General features: G+C 42.2%; 1 protein-coding gene across 3 annotated transcripts; it reads left to right on the forward strand.

The window, feature by feature from the left end:
- Positions 1-299: 299 nt before the first annotated feature.
- On the forward strand, positions 300-15,179 carry LOC135706047 (uncharacterized). 3 transcript variants are annotated; one of them, XM_065227763.1, is made up of 6 exons: positions 300-670; positions 1,510-1,780; positions 13,973-14,330; positions 14,703-14,746; positions 14,828-14,905; positions 15,004-15,179. In XM_065227763.1, the coding sequence occupies exons 2-5, from the start codon at positions 1,640-1,642 to the stop codon at positions 14,870-14,872; spliced, it is 588 nt and encodes a 195-aa protein (XP_065083835.1). In that variant the 5' UTR covers positions 300-670; positions 1,510-1,639; the 3' UTR covers positions 14,873-14,905; positions 15,004-15,179. The 3 variants fall into 3 exon arrangements, with proteins under 3 accessions (XP_065083835.1, XP_065083834.1, XP_065083833.1); XM_065227762.1 differs by lacking the exons at positions 14,703-14,746; positions 14,828-14,905 and having other exon boundaries at positions 302-511; positions 573-670; XM_065227761.1 differs by lacking the exons at positions 14,703-14,746; positions 14,828-14,905 and having other exon boundaries at positions 302-670.
- Positions 15,180-15,418: the final 239 nt, after the last annotated feature.

Below are 15,418 nucleotides of genomic sequence, written 5' to 3' on the forward strand. Positions count from 1 at the left end.
ATCAAAATGGAATGTAACCAATAATATAACAGACTTTCAGCTTTCAGTTGATGTCTTACAGTTGCGTTCAATTGAACTATAAATAACGGTGCGTTTGAACTGGAAAGCCGTCGTAATTTTCTCAAGCCGCCATGAAATATTTCTCATCAATCGCCTGTATGACTTCCAGAAGAAGTATGAACACAAATACTACTATCCAACTAAAACCTGTCAAACTCTCAAGGTAAACTTGTTCTTCGTCTCAGCGGATACCCTTCACCCGTCAGATCAAGACGCTTTAAATATGTATAGAAAAGAAACCCCCCTTCGATGGGTGGAACGAGTACTGAGTCAAGTGAATGGTTCAGTATAGAACTTGCCTGTCGACGTCGCAGTACGGTCGACAGTCTCAGCAGTCAGTGGGACGGGTTGCGATAATCCATTCCATCGCACATAGCTCTACAACGTACACAACAATGGCAATGGCACAGCTGCTACAGAATTGATCTGAAAAGTGCCCGCCTGAGAAGCTGTTTGTATATCCCGAGTGTGTTTTGTGCGGTTTAATAGTGTTTTTTCTCTCGACAATCCAGTCACGAACGGGCCACTACGTGTGCGCATCTGTAAATGATAATAATTGGCGACGAAGTTTCAGGAGTTTGCTAGATTTGCCAAAGAAAACTGAAATCAGGTGAGCATTCCTTCGCTTTTTTTTTTTGTTTAATCGATTTTTGTTATTATTCTCTGCATCGCAGTTGGCCAAGCAGAGAATAAGCAATGTTTTCACTTTTGTTGGTAAACCCGTTGCAGATATTACATAAATCGTGGCGCTTAGCGCCGATTAGTTAGCTGCCGAGCTGGAACTTGAATGTTTACTCGCCTCGCGCGCCTCTCATCGTGCAGAAAGGTGTGCATACCGACGCGATATCTGTGTCATTGGGTTACTTCTTTTGCTCGCTCATTTAGTTGAGCAATTTTGATCGCCACTTGCAATTGCCGCGAAGAGGAAAGCGCAGTGTGTGAAGGTCGCCCGATACCGTGGTTCAGTGACTTCCGCGCAGAAATGGCAATCGATATCATACGCCTACTTTTCCAAAAAATAATCTGTCTAAATAAGCAACCGAAATGCTTCCCAGGGTACTGTCTCTTTATCATACCGCATTAATTCCTCTGTGTTTTCCGACGATAAGATTCAGTGTGCCGTCGTTATCAAAATTTGATACGCACAGAGGAAACTCAAACACATCGCTTCCCGATCAACAATAGACCGCTCGGTTGACTGATGATTGGCCACTTAGAAGCATCGAGGGCTACAATGGCATACATTATGTGACATGAACGACCGAGAACACTTATCAATTTTCCTCTTCGAGCGAGGCGAGTGCAATGCTCCAGATCCAGTTGGTTCGACTTCGACCCGCTTCCTTAGCAAAACTTGTCACACTTGATTTCCTAATTGTTATTGTTAACTGTATTTGTTGTTGTTGTGCCTTTTATCGTCGCTTACTGTTGATTCTCTCTTTCTTTCAGTTCCAGTTCCAGCTGATCAATTCAGCACGCTACGGGGCTTCTGTACTGAGACGGCGGCTCTTATCACCGTAGTAGTAGGCTGGTCATCGTTTCTGCACAGGTGCTCAGATTAACTGAAATCCACAGGAAGATGCACATGCACATGTCATTCTGGTGGGGCGCCGATGTGGGAGATGTGTTCTTCAAGGGGCTCACGGTGAGCACGACCGAAACGATGGTGGCCCTCTGCCTAACCCTCACGGTGCTGTCGATCGTGTACGAAGGACTGAAGGTATGTAATGGCTTTACAAGTTACACCTCGAAATTAGTGCCGAATTTTTAACAGTGAAGTTATAATATGGTAATGCGGAATATGCCAATGAATCGATCACGTTTTAAAATGGGACTGTTTTAAGGTAAATCCTTGCAAAAATGACCGACATGATGGCTGACTTGCACAATCATCAAATTCCTAATAGAACACAAATCTCGAATACCGTTGCGATATCGCACATGAAATTGCTACTCCATGTGTGCTGCACTGCAACAAATGTGGAGCTGCAATTTCGTTGTTGTATGATTTGTATGACAGTGTTCGGACCAGGGGGTAAGTCTCTTCCACCTTGTGCCTGGTGCTTATTGTGGTTCATGTGTGTTTTTGGGTGTTGGAAGGTGTTTCTTCGTGTCGACCGAGCTATCAAACTTCAACCGAAAAAAATATGCTAACTGGCAACCATATCCTCGACCATGACAAAACACTGAAACGACACCAGCAACGCATTCCCTGTTGTTTGCATAATACAAAAAAGTACATCTGATTCTTTACCGAAGATGGTCGAGGAAAATGTGGGAAGCGAACTAAAACAACTAGTTAAATTCATCAAGATGTGCAAAATTCAGCTCTAAAAGGCAACATAGCATAAACAGGACACTACCATTAACAGCTACAGAGACGAGGTGAACTGAAGTCGTTAGTGATCTAGAATTCTAACACATTCTGTTGTTGTGACATCCCCAAATGCAACTAGCTACCAAAATGAATTCGACGGTGAACATACATAAGGGCCTAACTGCAATTGTTGTTTTATTGTTTATTGTTGTTTTACATCAACAGGCCCCAATGATTTTAACCTTATCAACTATGGTAAAAAAAATACATTCAAGCATGGTCATAACATAAACAAACATTAAAAAACGTATATCTTATAGTCAATATCTCAACTTCTGCCGGCGAAAAATAGAAGAAAACTTTCGACGAAGCGCATCACGGGAGAGATGAAAGTCGAAAACAGATGCAACTCTGTTGAATGTTCTCTGCAGTCCGCAAATCGCACCGTACGCTCCATAATTAGTGCGACGTAGAGGCAGTCTTAGCATAAGGTTATTACGAACCGGTCGGGGTTGAAAATTCAGGTCAATTTGCCTCAGGATAGCCTCACAATCTGTTCTTCCTTGTAGGATATCGTCCACGGTTAGGGCTCTGTTTGTGTCTCTTCTAGTCCGGAGAAGTTCTAGGTCGATAAGTTGACAACGGCTTTCGTATCTTGGTAATCGAAACGGATCATTCCATGGCAATCTACGCAACGCAAAACTAAGAAAGCGACGTTGAACAGATTCCATTCTCTCGGCACCGTTGTTATAGTTTGGGTTCCAAACCGCTGAACAATACTCAAGCGTCGATCGAACAAGCGAACAATAGAGAGATTTTAGACAGTATATCACACCCAAGTCTTTCACCTGATTCACGCGTTCGATTGTCGAGCCAAGCAGGTCATAGCTAAATATTATCGGTTGTTGTTTTCGTGAGAACGAAATAGCGGAGCATTTGGCTGGGTTCACTACCATTCTGTTTAACCTGCACCAACTAGCGAATACATTCAGTTGACGTTGAAGAAAGTGACAGTCAGCAATGGAGCAGATTCGTAGGAAGATTTTGAGGTCATCTGCATATGATAACCGAGGAGCTTCGATGACCAGATGCACGTCGTTGAAGTACAGTATAAAAATTAACGGTCCCATGTGGCTTCCCTGAGGTATACCTGATGTGGCGAAGAAGCTAGCTGATCTGCAATCGCCTATGGCAACCTTTAGTTGGCGGCCGGTAAGATATGATCGAAACCAACTCAGAAGATTACCGCATACACCGAGCCTGCCAAGTTTAGCAATCGCAATAGCATGGTTCAACTTGTCGAATGCTGCGGATAGGTCTGAATAAATAACGTCCGTTTGAACCCGATCCGACATGCTTTCGGTTATATACGATGTGAGACACAGCAGACTGGTAGTTATAGAGCAGCCGACAGTAAACCCATGTTGTTCAGCACTCAAATACTGCTTGCAATGGGACAGCAACGGTTCCATAATCACTAGCTCGAATAGCTTCGAAACGGCACTTAACGATGTAATTCCTCGATAGTTATCCACAGCTCGCTTCCTTCCTTTTTTGTGGACGGGAAACATGTGCGCAAATTTCCAGCAAGATGGAAATATGCCACCTGAGAGAGATATTCGGTACAGGCGAAGAAGCGGCATTAACAAGCTAGCAATATGTCTCTTCAAAAATACAGATGGAACTCCATCAGGTCCAGGATTGAAGGATGGCTTGAGCAGAGTCGCGGCCTTAGAAATCATTTCTGCATTAACATCAATTGCACCCAACGTTTGATCGTTTACTGGAACGTTCCTGGCAGCCAGGTTAATATAGTCGTCAGTTAGTGTCTAATTAGTGAATACACTGGCAAACTTTTCGGAAAAACAGTGGCAGCAACTTCTCCGTTGAATTCCATAGACGATGGGAGGCCGGATTCCCTGCGTTGCTCGTTCACGTAGTTCCAAAAGGATTTCGGGTGTAGCTTAAGTTTGCGCTGGACGCCTCGTTGGAAACTTGAAAAGCATTCACTACTGACTCGCTGGTACATGTGATTCAGGCTCCCATAATGTATTTTCAAAGGAAGCGTGCGTAAATCTTCTCAATGCTGTTCTCTTGATTGACTTCAACCTACGTAGCTCTCTCGTCTGCCAGGGAGAGTGAGACACTTTGTGGTGAGTTCTTTCGGGACATGTCTGTCAATGACATATGCCAAGACATGTGAAAAGGCTTGCGCTGCTGCTTCAACGTCATCTGGATCAAGTATGTTCTCCCATACCATGCTAGACAATACATCTATAATGCTACGGTGGTCAGCTTTACGGAAGTCGTAAGAAACGGTAGCAGTATAGTCGCCGAAATCACGCACGAGTTTGTCCTCAACAGTGACAATTAGAGGAGGCTTATGTGGAACTAGCTTAGTTAGTGCACAATGAGCCGAGGAAATTGATGGAGCCCTGTCCTGTGTGCTCACGAAGCAGAGGTCCAAACTACGACCATTTTCGTTAACTACATGGTTAATTTGAGAAAGCGTCGCTGCGCTGTAGTTGTCGAGAAGGCTAATAGCTCCTGCGTGAAATGTAGAGCTATCATGATCTGGATACAGGAATCCGCTATGAGATGGACTCCACGAAACGCCTGGCAGATTGAAGTCACCAAAAATGAATACCTCATCAACTGGAGTGGAACTTTCGACAACTGTGAAAACTGACCGACAGTGAGTATCGATGAGTTCATTGTCGCGGACTCGATCAGGTGGAATGCGCATAGAAATAGTGTGCGATCACCCAGATTGATGGCTGTCCAAACCTGCTCCACATTGTTCCATGAATCGTTCTCGATGGCCTTTGCCTCCAACCCGCTACGGACAGCTACAAGGACACCTGCACCAGTAGATTTACGGCTGTTGTTAGGATTCCGATCGCAACAAAAGACCTCGTAGTCAAGGTTGCAAAGACTCATTTCAGCTAAAATAATGTTTTTCGGAATAATAAAATTAAAAGATGGTATGATGGCATGTTTTACTTGTAACTTATAAGAAGAGGTTACAAAGTATGCGTTGGAAACATAAAACCTGTAAATTTTGCTTTCTATGAGTCACAATCAGCGATTTGCTGATCGCTGAGTGAGTGAGTGAGTGAGTGAGTGAGTTTGTGAAAAATCGCTGATTGTGACTCTCATGAAGTGAAATAAACAGGTTTAATATGTCAAACACATTCTTTGCAACCTCTTCTTGTATCCTACCAATTCAAAATTTGATCATGGCATCTAATTATTTCATAATTTAGAAAAACATTGTTTTAGCTGAAATGAGTCTTTGCAACCTTGCTCGTAGTCAGGACCGAAGACTTGACTGGAAAGCGTTCGATAATCGAGCCACGTTTCGCACAGGACAATAATATCGTAGCAACGATCCGATACAGCTGGGCGGTACTCTTCAACATCAGAATTAATTCCACCGGCGTTTTGGTAGAAGATCACGACGTCCTGCTTGCGGCAAGGAATCGAACGACTGCTCTCTCTGGAAATCACAGATACATCAGGCAATAACTGACCATCATCAAGTCTCATTGGATACTCGCCATAGTGAGTGGGTTGGAAGACCCCCTCTCCGCATCCGACAGCAGGTCCGGAACGACTATGATGAACGAAGGCTACTGAGACGGAGGGATTGGGGGCTTCCATGAAGCTTTCTACGGCGCGTTCCGGGTTTCCAGGATTAGGAGTTACAGAGGCACCATCACAATGACTAACATAGTTAGAATTGCTGAAAATTTGATCGGCATCAGACAGTGAATAGTTGATATATTGATTGTACTTGCTTGTAGAGGCAAGGTGGAAGACTCCTGATTCATATCCAGCCACAGGTCCAGGACCACTATGCTGAACGCTGGCGGGAATCGGCACGACTGGGCTGGAGTAACCAGGAGCTTCCAAAGAGCGGTCTATTGTGCGTCCCGGAGATGAATTAGGATTGTTCGAACAGTAAAGCAGATGTTGTGAATGAGCAGTACCAGAAGTGCTTCTCAACTGGAAACAGCCGGCAGGTGCTTGAAGCGTTGCACTGGAACACGGAAACTGATCAGGCAAATGACTGTAACTAATGTATGCATACTTGCCTGAAGACGATGCTTGGGAGACCCCACCACCGAACTCGACCGCAGGGCCAGAACGACTCTGATGGCAGGAAATAGAACGACTTTGATGGCGGGAAACAGCTAGCGCGACTGGATCGAGTGGTTCGAGGTCTCCCATAATTTACAACGCAAAATCCAATTCTGAATCAGCAGATTGGGTCTAGTCCGGAAATGGGAGTTGAGAACTCGGAAGGTCCCGTAATAGGAGAGATCGTGATGGTAGACGTGTTCAAACGAGGCAACCACATGTTTTTTGAACCGTCTTCAAATTCACGGAACAAAATTCCTTTCGGCCATGTATCCGATCTAAGAGCAGTTTCGCGTAGTTTGGGATCCATTCCGACTTTGTACGAGATGAAGCTCATACGGCTGATGTCGGACCCTTTTTTTGACTAGCGGCACAACCTTAATCGGATCTTCGCACTGTACACAACCTTTCACCAGCTTCTCGATTGATTCCGATTTCACGCTAGGATGAATACGAGAAAGGTACAGCCAAAACAGCTCGGTGGGTTCAGGGACAGTAAGGACCTCGGTAAAGGCATTGTCGCCTGTTACTGCTTTAGAACCACCAACAAGTGGTTTGCATCGCGGCGTCGTTTTAATGGCGGTTGACGCATGAAATCACAGTTTGTCGGAGTTGTCAATGCGATTCTTTTCGATTGCTGAGCGATCTGCTGTTCTTGCTTAGCCATTTCCTTCCTAAGCTCAGCGTGTGCGATTTCCTGTCTCTCGGTGACAGAATTAAGCACACTGCCAAACGACGAGACGGCAGTTTTGAATCGAGCACATTTCATCAGCTTCGCGCACTCGTTACACATCCAAAACAGGTTCGGGCTAGTGTGGACAATGTTCAGAAAAGCCTTATTCAGCTTTGAGCCGCCACACTATAGGTGAATCATCCTGTCGCAAAAAGCCATGCAGGAGACGGATTCTTCATCGCCTTTAACTGGCTTAGCGCATTGGTTACAGGCGGAAGTCATGCTGACTCAGTTTCCAAAAGTGATTTAGAAACAGCGGTGGAGATGCTCTAATACGCAAAGAGGAATTGGATTCTCGAGATCGCCCAATGCTAGTCGTGTACAATATGTCCACAGAAATTCAAAGCAACCCAAAATTAAGTTCTTTTCACTCATCTCCCATGTTCCGTACGATAAGCCAAATTTGGGTAAACCGGCTCAAAGTAGTTTGCATTTAAGGACGGCAAAAAAAATTACCCATCGCTAAGTTATTTTCAATTTTTTCTACCCAAAATTAAGTTCAATTAACTCAAATTTGGGTATATCGCATATTACTCAATTTTGGCTTCTCGTACGGAACTAGACGGTTTAGTCGAATCTTTCGTTCTATTTTTGACAACAATAGCGAGAGGAAATGAAACGGGCAGAGGTCAAATAACTCAAATTTGAGTTTAAAAAACCCAAGCGGTGGGTAGTTTTGTTTTTCTGTGTCCGATTGAATAATTTTTTCACTGTTTTCACAACACAAAATATGCTCTAATTAGCCGATTATCGTAACGAACTACACTTTCCACTAACAACCAGTGCAATATTACAAGTATACCGAACGGAAAAAAACGAACAACAATAGCCCGTGTGATAAAAAAAAATGACAAATTCAAGAACAACATGTGAAAAGGGCATACAAGCTTTTTGTAAACAAACCTTCTTATGCCCTTTTCTCGCCACCCATATGACACCAACGCAAACCATCAACATTAGCGGGTAGGAGAAGCATTCCCCTTCCCGATGATATTGTTGGTTTGCGTGGGCGACCCTCGGTGTGCGAGAAAAGGGCCTACAAATGATTGTTTACAAAAAGCTTGTATGCCCTTTTCACATGTGGTTCTTGAATTTAGCAGTGCAAAATCACGACAATGTGAATAACAACAACTCTATTTGCAAATATCAATTCTCTTCGACAATTTTCTCTTTTCGTTAATAACTCGTTTGGATTAACATTTTGTAACAATTATGTAAACGCATGTTGTTTTTGATAGCCATTACAACCTGTCACAGTACTGTATTGGACACATTTCAGAAAATTGTTTCCCTTACCTGTAGCATTTTAAAGAGAAAATCGATCATCGCAGTTAGGCCCTATTGAATGCTCATTGTCGAATTCACCGGAGCATCATGAAGGATCCAGCCGGGCTTTTCCACTTTTTGAAACTGTAATTTATTTAGTCAAACGTAATCCTGGTGGAGGCGTTCACATTTTCACTACGGACATTTCCAAGGATCATCCATCCTCGCCATGATGAATGCGCTCTCGTAGGCCCGATCGTATCCAGTCATGGATATTCCAGATCGTGGGATACGGTGTACGTGTCACTTCCGTATCCCGAGCGATTTTCTCCATCGAGGTCTGGTGTAATCCAACAAACTGACTGCCGTGGAAGAAAACAAAAACAACTAAATTGAAAAACAAACGTAAACATTATTACCAGTGGTGCCAGAATTTATGATAAAAATAGCTTTTCATGTGGTGGAGGCAACCGGTGGAAACTAACGATTTTAAATTGGCTCACACTGGACTAGCCTATCGGGCCCAAGTACATCAATGAACGTACCCCATTGTAGTCGAAATTCTAGTACTACACTATGTTTGTTTTGACTCGCTATGAAAATTTTATGGATTTTCCTATGTTTCGAGGGGTGCATCGATTAGCTTGGGATCGAAGATAGTACCAGAGCTGAGCAAAAAAGTTAGCACGTTTCTTCGGGACCTTCTGGTCTTAGTTACCTCTATGGTGGAAGGGTGTTTGAAGTGTGTTTTTGTGGGTGTTAGCACAAGCTGGCAGAGTGACTTACCCCCTGGCTGGAATGAGTTTTTGGCGTTGTGAGTTGTTGTTTAAATATATGAACAACAAGCAACAAGGCATATGGTATTGCCCAGTCCATTATTCAGCGATAGAAAATCGAATGATATGAGTTTAGATACAAATCATCCAATTTTCAGATGATGATATGTTATTGTCTAACAATCTTAAAACAAAATTCAAATGTCATAAGAAAACCATCTGCTGATTGGATGATTATCTTTAGAATGTATGGAGATGGCGAAAGAGATGTGGCATACGCTCATTTCAACCTAGTCAATGGAAGCTGCAGTTTCAAAACCTGTACATATGACAAATCATTCAAATTTTAGCAGACGATTTCTGACAGTACATTTTTGTGAGATAAGATAGTAGGGTCAATGAAATGCTGCATGCCAGTGTAAACAACTGAATCCAATCATCATCTCTGCTAACATCTCGTTGAAGTGCGGCGATGATAAAGACTCAGAGCCAACATTTCGAAGGGGCGTAATTCCTTTTGTAAACAATGGCTTTAGCCGTCGATATATCGCAAATAAAAGCTCACCCCTCCAAATTAACAATACTAGAAACGACGGCTAAAGTCATTGTTTACAAATGCAATTATGCCCCTTTGAAATAATATTGGCACTCAATAGTACGTACAGACTACAGAGTTATAACATGTTATAGCGCTATCTTGATGGTGGTTTCTGTGTTGCAATTTTTTGACAACTGTTATAACATGTTATAACTCTACAGTCTGGACAGCGTTTAAGTAACAACATTGTATCGTACACGCTAACTGAAAGTCCCCAATTTTTAGAAAAATTTCACCCATTTTTAAGAAAAGTGGCTTACCCATTTACTAAGTATCAGTTACCCATTAAGCTCGCCATTAAGCATCAACAAAGGGTAACAGTTACACATGAAATGGGTAAATTTATTACCTATAAATTAGTTAAGCCACTTTTCTTCAGAATTGATGAATTTTTAAGGCCCAAACGCAATGTGGGCGGAAGCGGAACGGAAACGGAAAGTTTGAAAGTTGTCACAAATGACATCAAGATGCCTAACCGAAGTCGATTTGATTCTAACTAGTTTTCAATCCGACAAGTAGGCTTACTCAGATCGGGCTTTCCGCTGCCGCTGCCGTTCCGCTTCCGCTGTCATTGCGCTTGGGCCTTTACTCATTAATATGTACTTTCATGTTAGCGTGTAGAATGTCCGGCCAATTGACCACTTTGTCAAGCAGTTTTGGCGTGACTTTCTACCAGCGATTTCACAAAACTGGACCAACTTATTTCTATTTTTTTTGAAACGCACAAATGTTGGCTACTTTTCTACATTTCAAAGTTCGAGTGGTAGTAAACGTCATTTTATCTGCTCGAATGAAGTGGTTAATTCTTCGATACACGCATCAATAATAATAATTTTTTAACAAATCTGGGACGGGACTTGACTATCGGGTAGCGATTTCGAACCAATTTTCTGTCAAATCCGAGCTAGTTTCTGATTGGTCGATTTGACAGTAGCAATCGTGGAATAAAAAGGAAAAAGGGATCGCATCAATCTGGGTGGTAGTGATGCCGGAATCAATGTTGACGTAAATGGCGTTGTTAATTGTTTATATTTGCGAAATGAAAGTTGATAAATTGAGTGCACTGCGTGTTTTAAGCGATGGATATTGTTGTTTGTTAATGGTTGTTTTTATTGTGTTGAGCAAAAATGATGCACATGCTGCTAGATCACCGACAAACCGAAATGAATGACCATACAAAGTATCATCAAATTTATGATCAAAGCACAAAACTGACATCTGCTGCCGCGTTCGCGAAAATTGTTTATCCTAGCCACGAACACGCATACAAAATGTATGAGTTGGTTCGTGTCTAATCTATTCCGGGCAAATTATTTTTATCTAGATAGCATATTTCTATGGTTTTGACAGATGGGATCGCTGCACATTTGAATCCACCGTTATGGATTCTCGGTCAAGAGTTAAAGCCCAAGCGCAATGACAGCGGAAGCGAAACGGCAGCGGCAGCGGAAAAGCCCGATCTGAGTAAGCCTACTTGTCGGATTGAAAACTAGTTATAACCAAATCGACTTCGGTTAGGTATCTTGATGTCATTTGTGACAACTGTCAAACTTTCCGTTTCCGTTCCGCTTCCGCCCACATTGCGTTTTGGGATTGACAAATTTGATGTTTTAAAATTATGCTAAGAAATATACCATGATCTTAAAACTCCAAGTATTTGGAATCAACCTTATTCCACACACTGGATCCCTAACCAAAGGTTTACAACTTTCTTTTACGCTGCTTTAAATCCAATCGGCCATCGGGTTTCACAAAAAGTGTCAAATACCCTAAGATCTGGGTATTTTCGGAACGGAGACCACGCGTAGATGCTAAAAATCGATATATGATCCCATTTGTAGGCTATTTGACACTTCTTTTGAAATTGGAAGCTACCATCTTGAATTTCAAGATGGCGTCGCACATCTATTTCTGGCTTCTAGATGTCAGCTCGATTCGAGAAAACCCACATTGATCGATATTGGACAGTATTACACAGTTTTTCTGAACCAAAGCCGCCATTTAAAGACGGCGTAACATCAAATTTCGGCGTCGGATATCGATTTCCGGCTTCTAGATGTTACCCTGATTCTAAAAAAATCCGGTTGTATTGGTATTTAATAGAATTTACAACTTTTCTCAAACCGGAAGCCGCCATCATGATTTTCAAAATGGCGTCGGAACGTATTCCAAAATTACGTTTATTGATGGGTATTTGACAATATTTCCCGCTTGTTCTGAAATCGGAAGCCGCCATCTTGGATATAGAATTGGCGCCGAATATCAATTTTCAATCTGTAGACTTCATACCGATTGCAAAAATACCAATATTGATGTGTTTTGACTGTATTTCCACTTTTTCGTAAATCGGAAGCTGCCATCTTCGATTTCAAAATGGCGTTGGACGATTTTCACCCTCTAGACATCATCCCGATTCGAACAATACCTTTATTGATACGTATTTGACAGCATTTCCCACTTTTTCTTAAACAGGAAGCCGTCATCTTGGATTTTAAAATGACGTCGCATATAAATTTTCGATCGCTAGGCGTCACCCCGATTAAAAACATACTCATATTGATGGGTGAAAAAACCACCCAACAATGATAAATTTTACGTCACGTGCACAGATCTATGCGCACACGCTTGAAAGAACCGAGTGAACAATCAACAAAAGTCATAAAAACTGAGCGAATTTGGTTCGAACAGCTTCGCTTCAATGCAAAAGTAAGTTCATTTGACAATGAAAGAAGAAATGATCACGAGTCAAGCCAAAACAAACAGCATGAAAACCGATTGAAAGTGGTTATGTTGATGTTGACGGGGATCTGCTCTAAAGCTGGGTTTAAACAGGGAAAGTCAATTGATCAAGTCAGTTGAATTCAACTGACTTGAACGCGAATTGAACGTGTAAACCATGCCATTCAACTGACTTGATCAACTCACTTGAATTGAAAAAAGTTGAACCAGGCTCAACTTTGCAAGCCAATTGAATTCAACTGAGTTGATCATTTGACTTGCCTAGTCTAAACCCAGCATAAGAGAAGACAGAATGACTTTCAATTGAAAGTGATGGTTGACAGCTTCATCGTCACTTGACGATTTTCGATTGAAAGTGACTTTGTGGGGCCCTGATTCCTCCAGTATTTATGAAAAGTCTAGCAATGGAATTGTTTTGGCTATTTAATATGTCACTGGAATCCGCAACCTTCCCGAAAATTAGGAAAATCTCATTCCTAGTTCTATCTTTAAATCTGACCGAAAATTTGACGTAAGTCATTATCGTGGGATATCCATCTCTTGCATTCCTAATCTTTTTGAGGCAATTATCAACGAAAAATTATTTCTCCAAATCAAAAATACAATAACTGACATGGCTTTTTCAAGGGTCTTTCGGCCTCGACAAATTCACTTGAATTTATAGACTATTCATTGAATGCCACAGATAATGGAAACCACGTAGAAGCCCTCTGTACAGACTTAAGCAAGGCATTTAACCGCATTGACATTCCAATGCTACTCTTTAAATTAAAAAAAAATGAATCGAGGGCTCCTGAAATGACTTGAATCATATTTAACTAACCGCCAACAAATAATTAAATTCAACGGACAGAAACTGAGCCCAATTCAAGTCATTTCAGGCATCTTCCAATGCTCTCATTTCGGACCTCTTATTTTGATTCTATACGTAAACGACATTTTTCACACTCAAAAACCTAAAATTGCTAATCTATGCCGATGACATGAAGCTCTTTTTGGAAATAAGAAATGAAGAAGGCATCAATATATTCCGGAATGAAATAACATATTCTACATATGGTGTAAAAAAGAGACCGAGAAAAATGAGACTGCGTTAGCGATTTAGAAATTATCTTAGACTCCAAACTAACTAACATGAAATTGTTAGAGCAGCTGGCAGCAAAAGATTCGAAACAAACCAATACTGCATATGCGTGCGTTTCTTAGAAAAAAAAAGGCTATAGAAAGATGGTCGTTGCTTAGGTTGCCGAGAATACGTAAATTCCCCTTGATAGAACGAAGAATCTGCTCCTGAAAATCACAAATTATAATGATTCATATCGTTCTCAACATTTCAACAGGTCCACGGTGCCAAGGCACGTGCCCGAGCTGCTCGGGAGCGCCAGCGGTCCGCATCCTGTCCACCGAGCGAAAGCGCCACACTCCTCTCGCTGGAAACCGCCCCCGGCATTATCCGTCCTCTGTCGCGCCGTTTCTGTGCCTTCTTCGCCGAGGCCACCATCTTCCTGTTTCACAACATGCTCGGCTACGCGCTGATGCTCACGGTGATGATCTACAACGGGTACCTGTTCGTGGCCGTGGTCGGCGGAATGGCACTGGGCTACTTCTTCTTCGGGCACCTCTCGATGAAGGTCAACATGGAGAACTTCCAGGCCCGGCAAACGAACGTAATTTGCACGGCCCGCTGCATGCAGACAGGTAAGCTTGAATTTTTCCAAAGACATCATATCAAGAAGACTGGCAACTTTGCCAGAATACAAGCGACAGATACAGTAGCGCTGCGCTTGAGCGAAGGTGGAAGCAACGTATAGAAAAATGAGCAAATACACAAACCTTTCTTCTGAGGATGTAATCTTTGCTATCAAATTCGTTCGAAGCATTTACCTTTGAGCGGCAGATGACGCGATTGTACCTGTCTCATAGCGTTCGTATGAGAGTATGGAAGAGTTGCCAGTCTGCTTGATATGTTGTCTTCGGTTTGTCCCACTAGATCATTAACCGTTTTGTGAACATTTCAACTAATGTGTTCCAAATTTGTCATTCGATCGTCCTTTTCTCTGTACATTCTAGCCGAGACCTGTGCCATGAGTCACTTGGCATCCTGTCCTTCCTCTGTATGTGATGATCGCTTTTGAGTTTCTTTAATTTTCATTTCTATTCATTTACTAATGATTTTGTTCACCATAATTTTCTAGCGTCCCCACCTGAATCGCACCAATTACCAAACTCTCTGCTCCTGAATCGTGTAGATTCGTCCCCCTTCGTAGTGTAGTGTTTATTTGATTTCTTTCAGTTACCCTTTTGTATCGTTTGATTTCTCGTGCAATTTTTGTTTATCGACTTTCCGTTTCTTCCGAAAACGCACCTATAGATTCAGTGAACCCGTCGTCCTCGTCCAGTCTGGAACATCACCATCACCAACTTCTGCGAACGAACGAGCTCAACGTTGACGGGACGGCACCATCGACTTCGGTCGAAATCCATTCGTGCCATTAAAGCGGATAAAAAAAAAACAACTAAAAGCACAAACCGTATTGAGAGTAGCAAGATATTACGTAATCTCAGCCATTTTGTTGCTAGGTAGAAAACAAACAAGTCACGAAACCAAACTACAACCACGGGGATCACTCAAGCTGGGGTATTAAGGGTATTTAGCCATTCAAAAATACAGACATTTTTTTTAGGATTAGACTGTGATCTAAATCGTTGCGGGATGCCAAAACAAGTCGCCGTACCTTGATGCTACAAATTCTAAGAAATTGCATACAAGAACAAGATTAGATTGT

Source organism: Ochlerotatus camptorhynchus, unplaced genomic scaffold (genome assembly GCF_037179485.1).
Source record: "Ochlerotatus camptorhynchus isolate MF236.1 unplaced genomic scaffold, CSIRO-AGI_Acam_v1.1 ptg000022l, whole genome shotgun sequence".
NCBI lineage: Eukaryota > Metazoa > Arthropoda > Insecta > Diptera > Culicidae > Ochlerotatus > Ochlerotatus camptorhynchus.

What these genes read in the sequence shown, in the direction of transcription:
- LOC135706047 (XM_065227761.1), top strand. Translation starts at nt 1,640, where the DNA reads ATGCACATGCACATGTCATTCTGGTGGGGCGCCGATGTGGGAGATGTG. An exon ending in TCGTGTACGAAGGACTGAAG is followed by an intron (nt 1,781 to 13,972) that starts GTATGTAATGGC and finishes ACATTTCAACAG; the next exon opens with GTCCACGGTGCCAAGGCACG. An exon ending in GGCCCGCTGCATGCAGACAG is followed by an intron (nt 14,331 to 15,003) that starts GTAAGCTTGAAT and finishes ACGCACCTATAG; the next exon opens with ATTCAGTGAACCCGTCGTCC.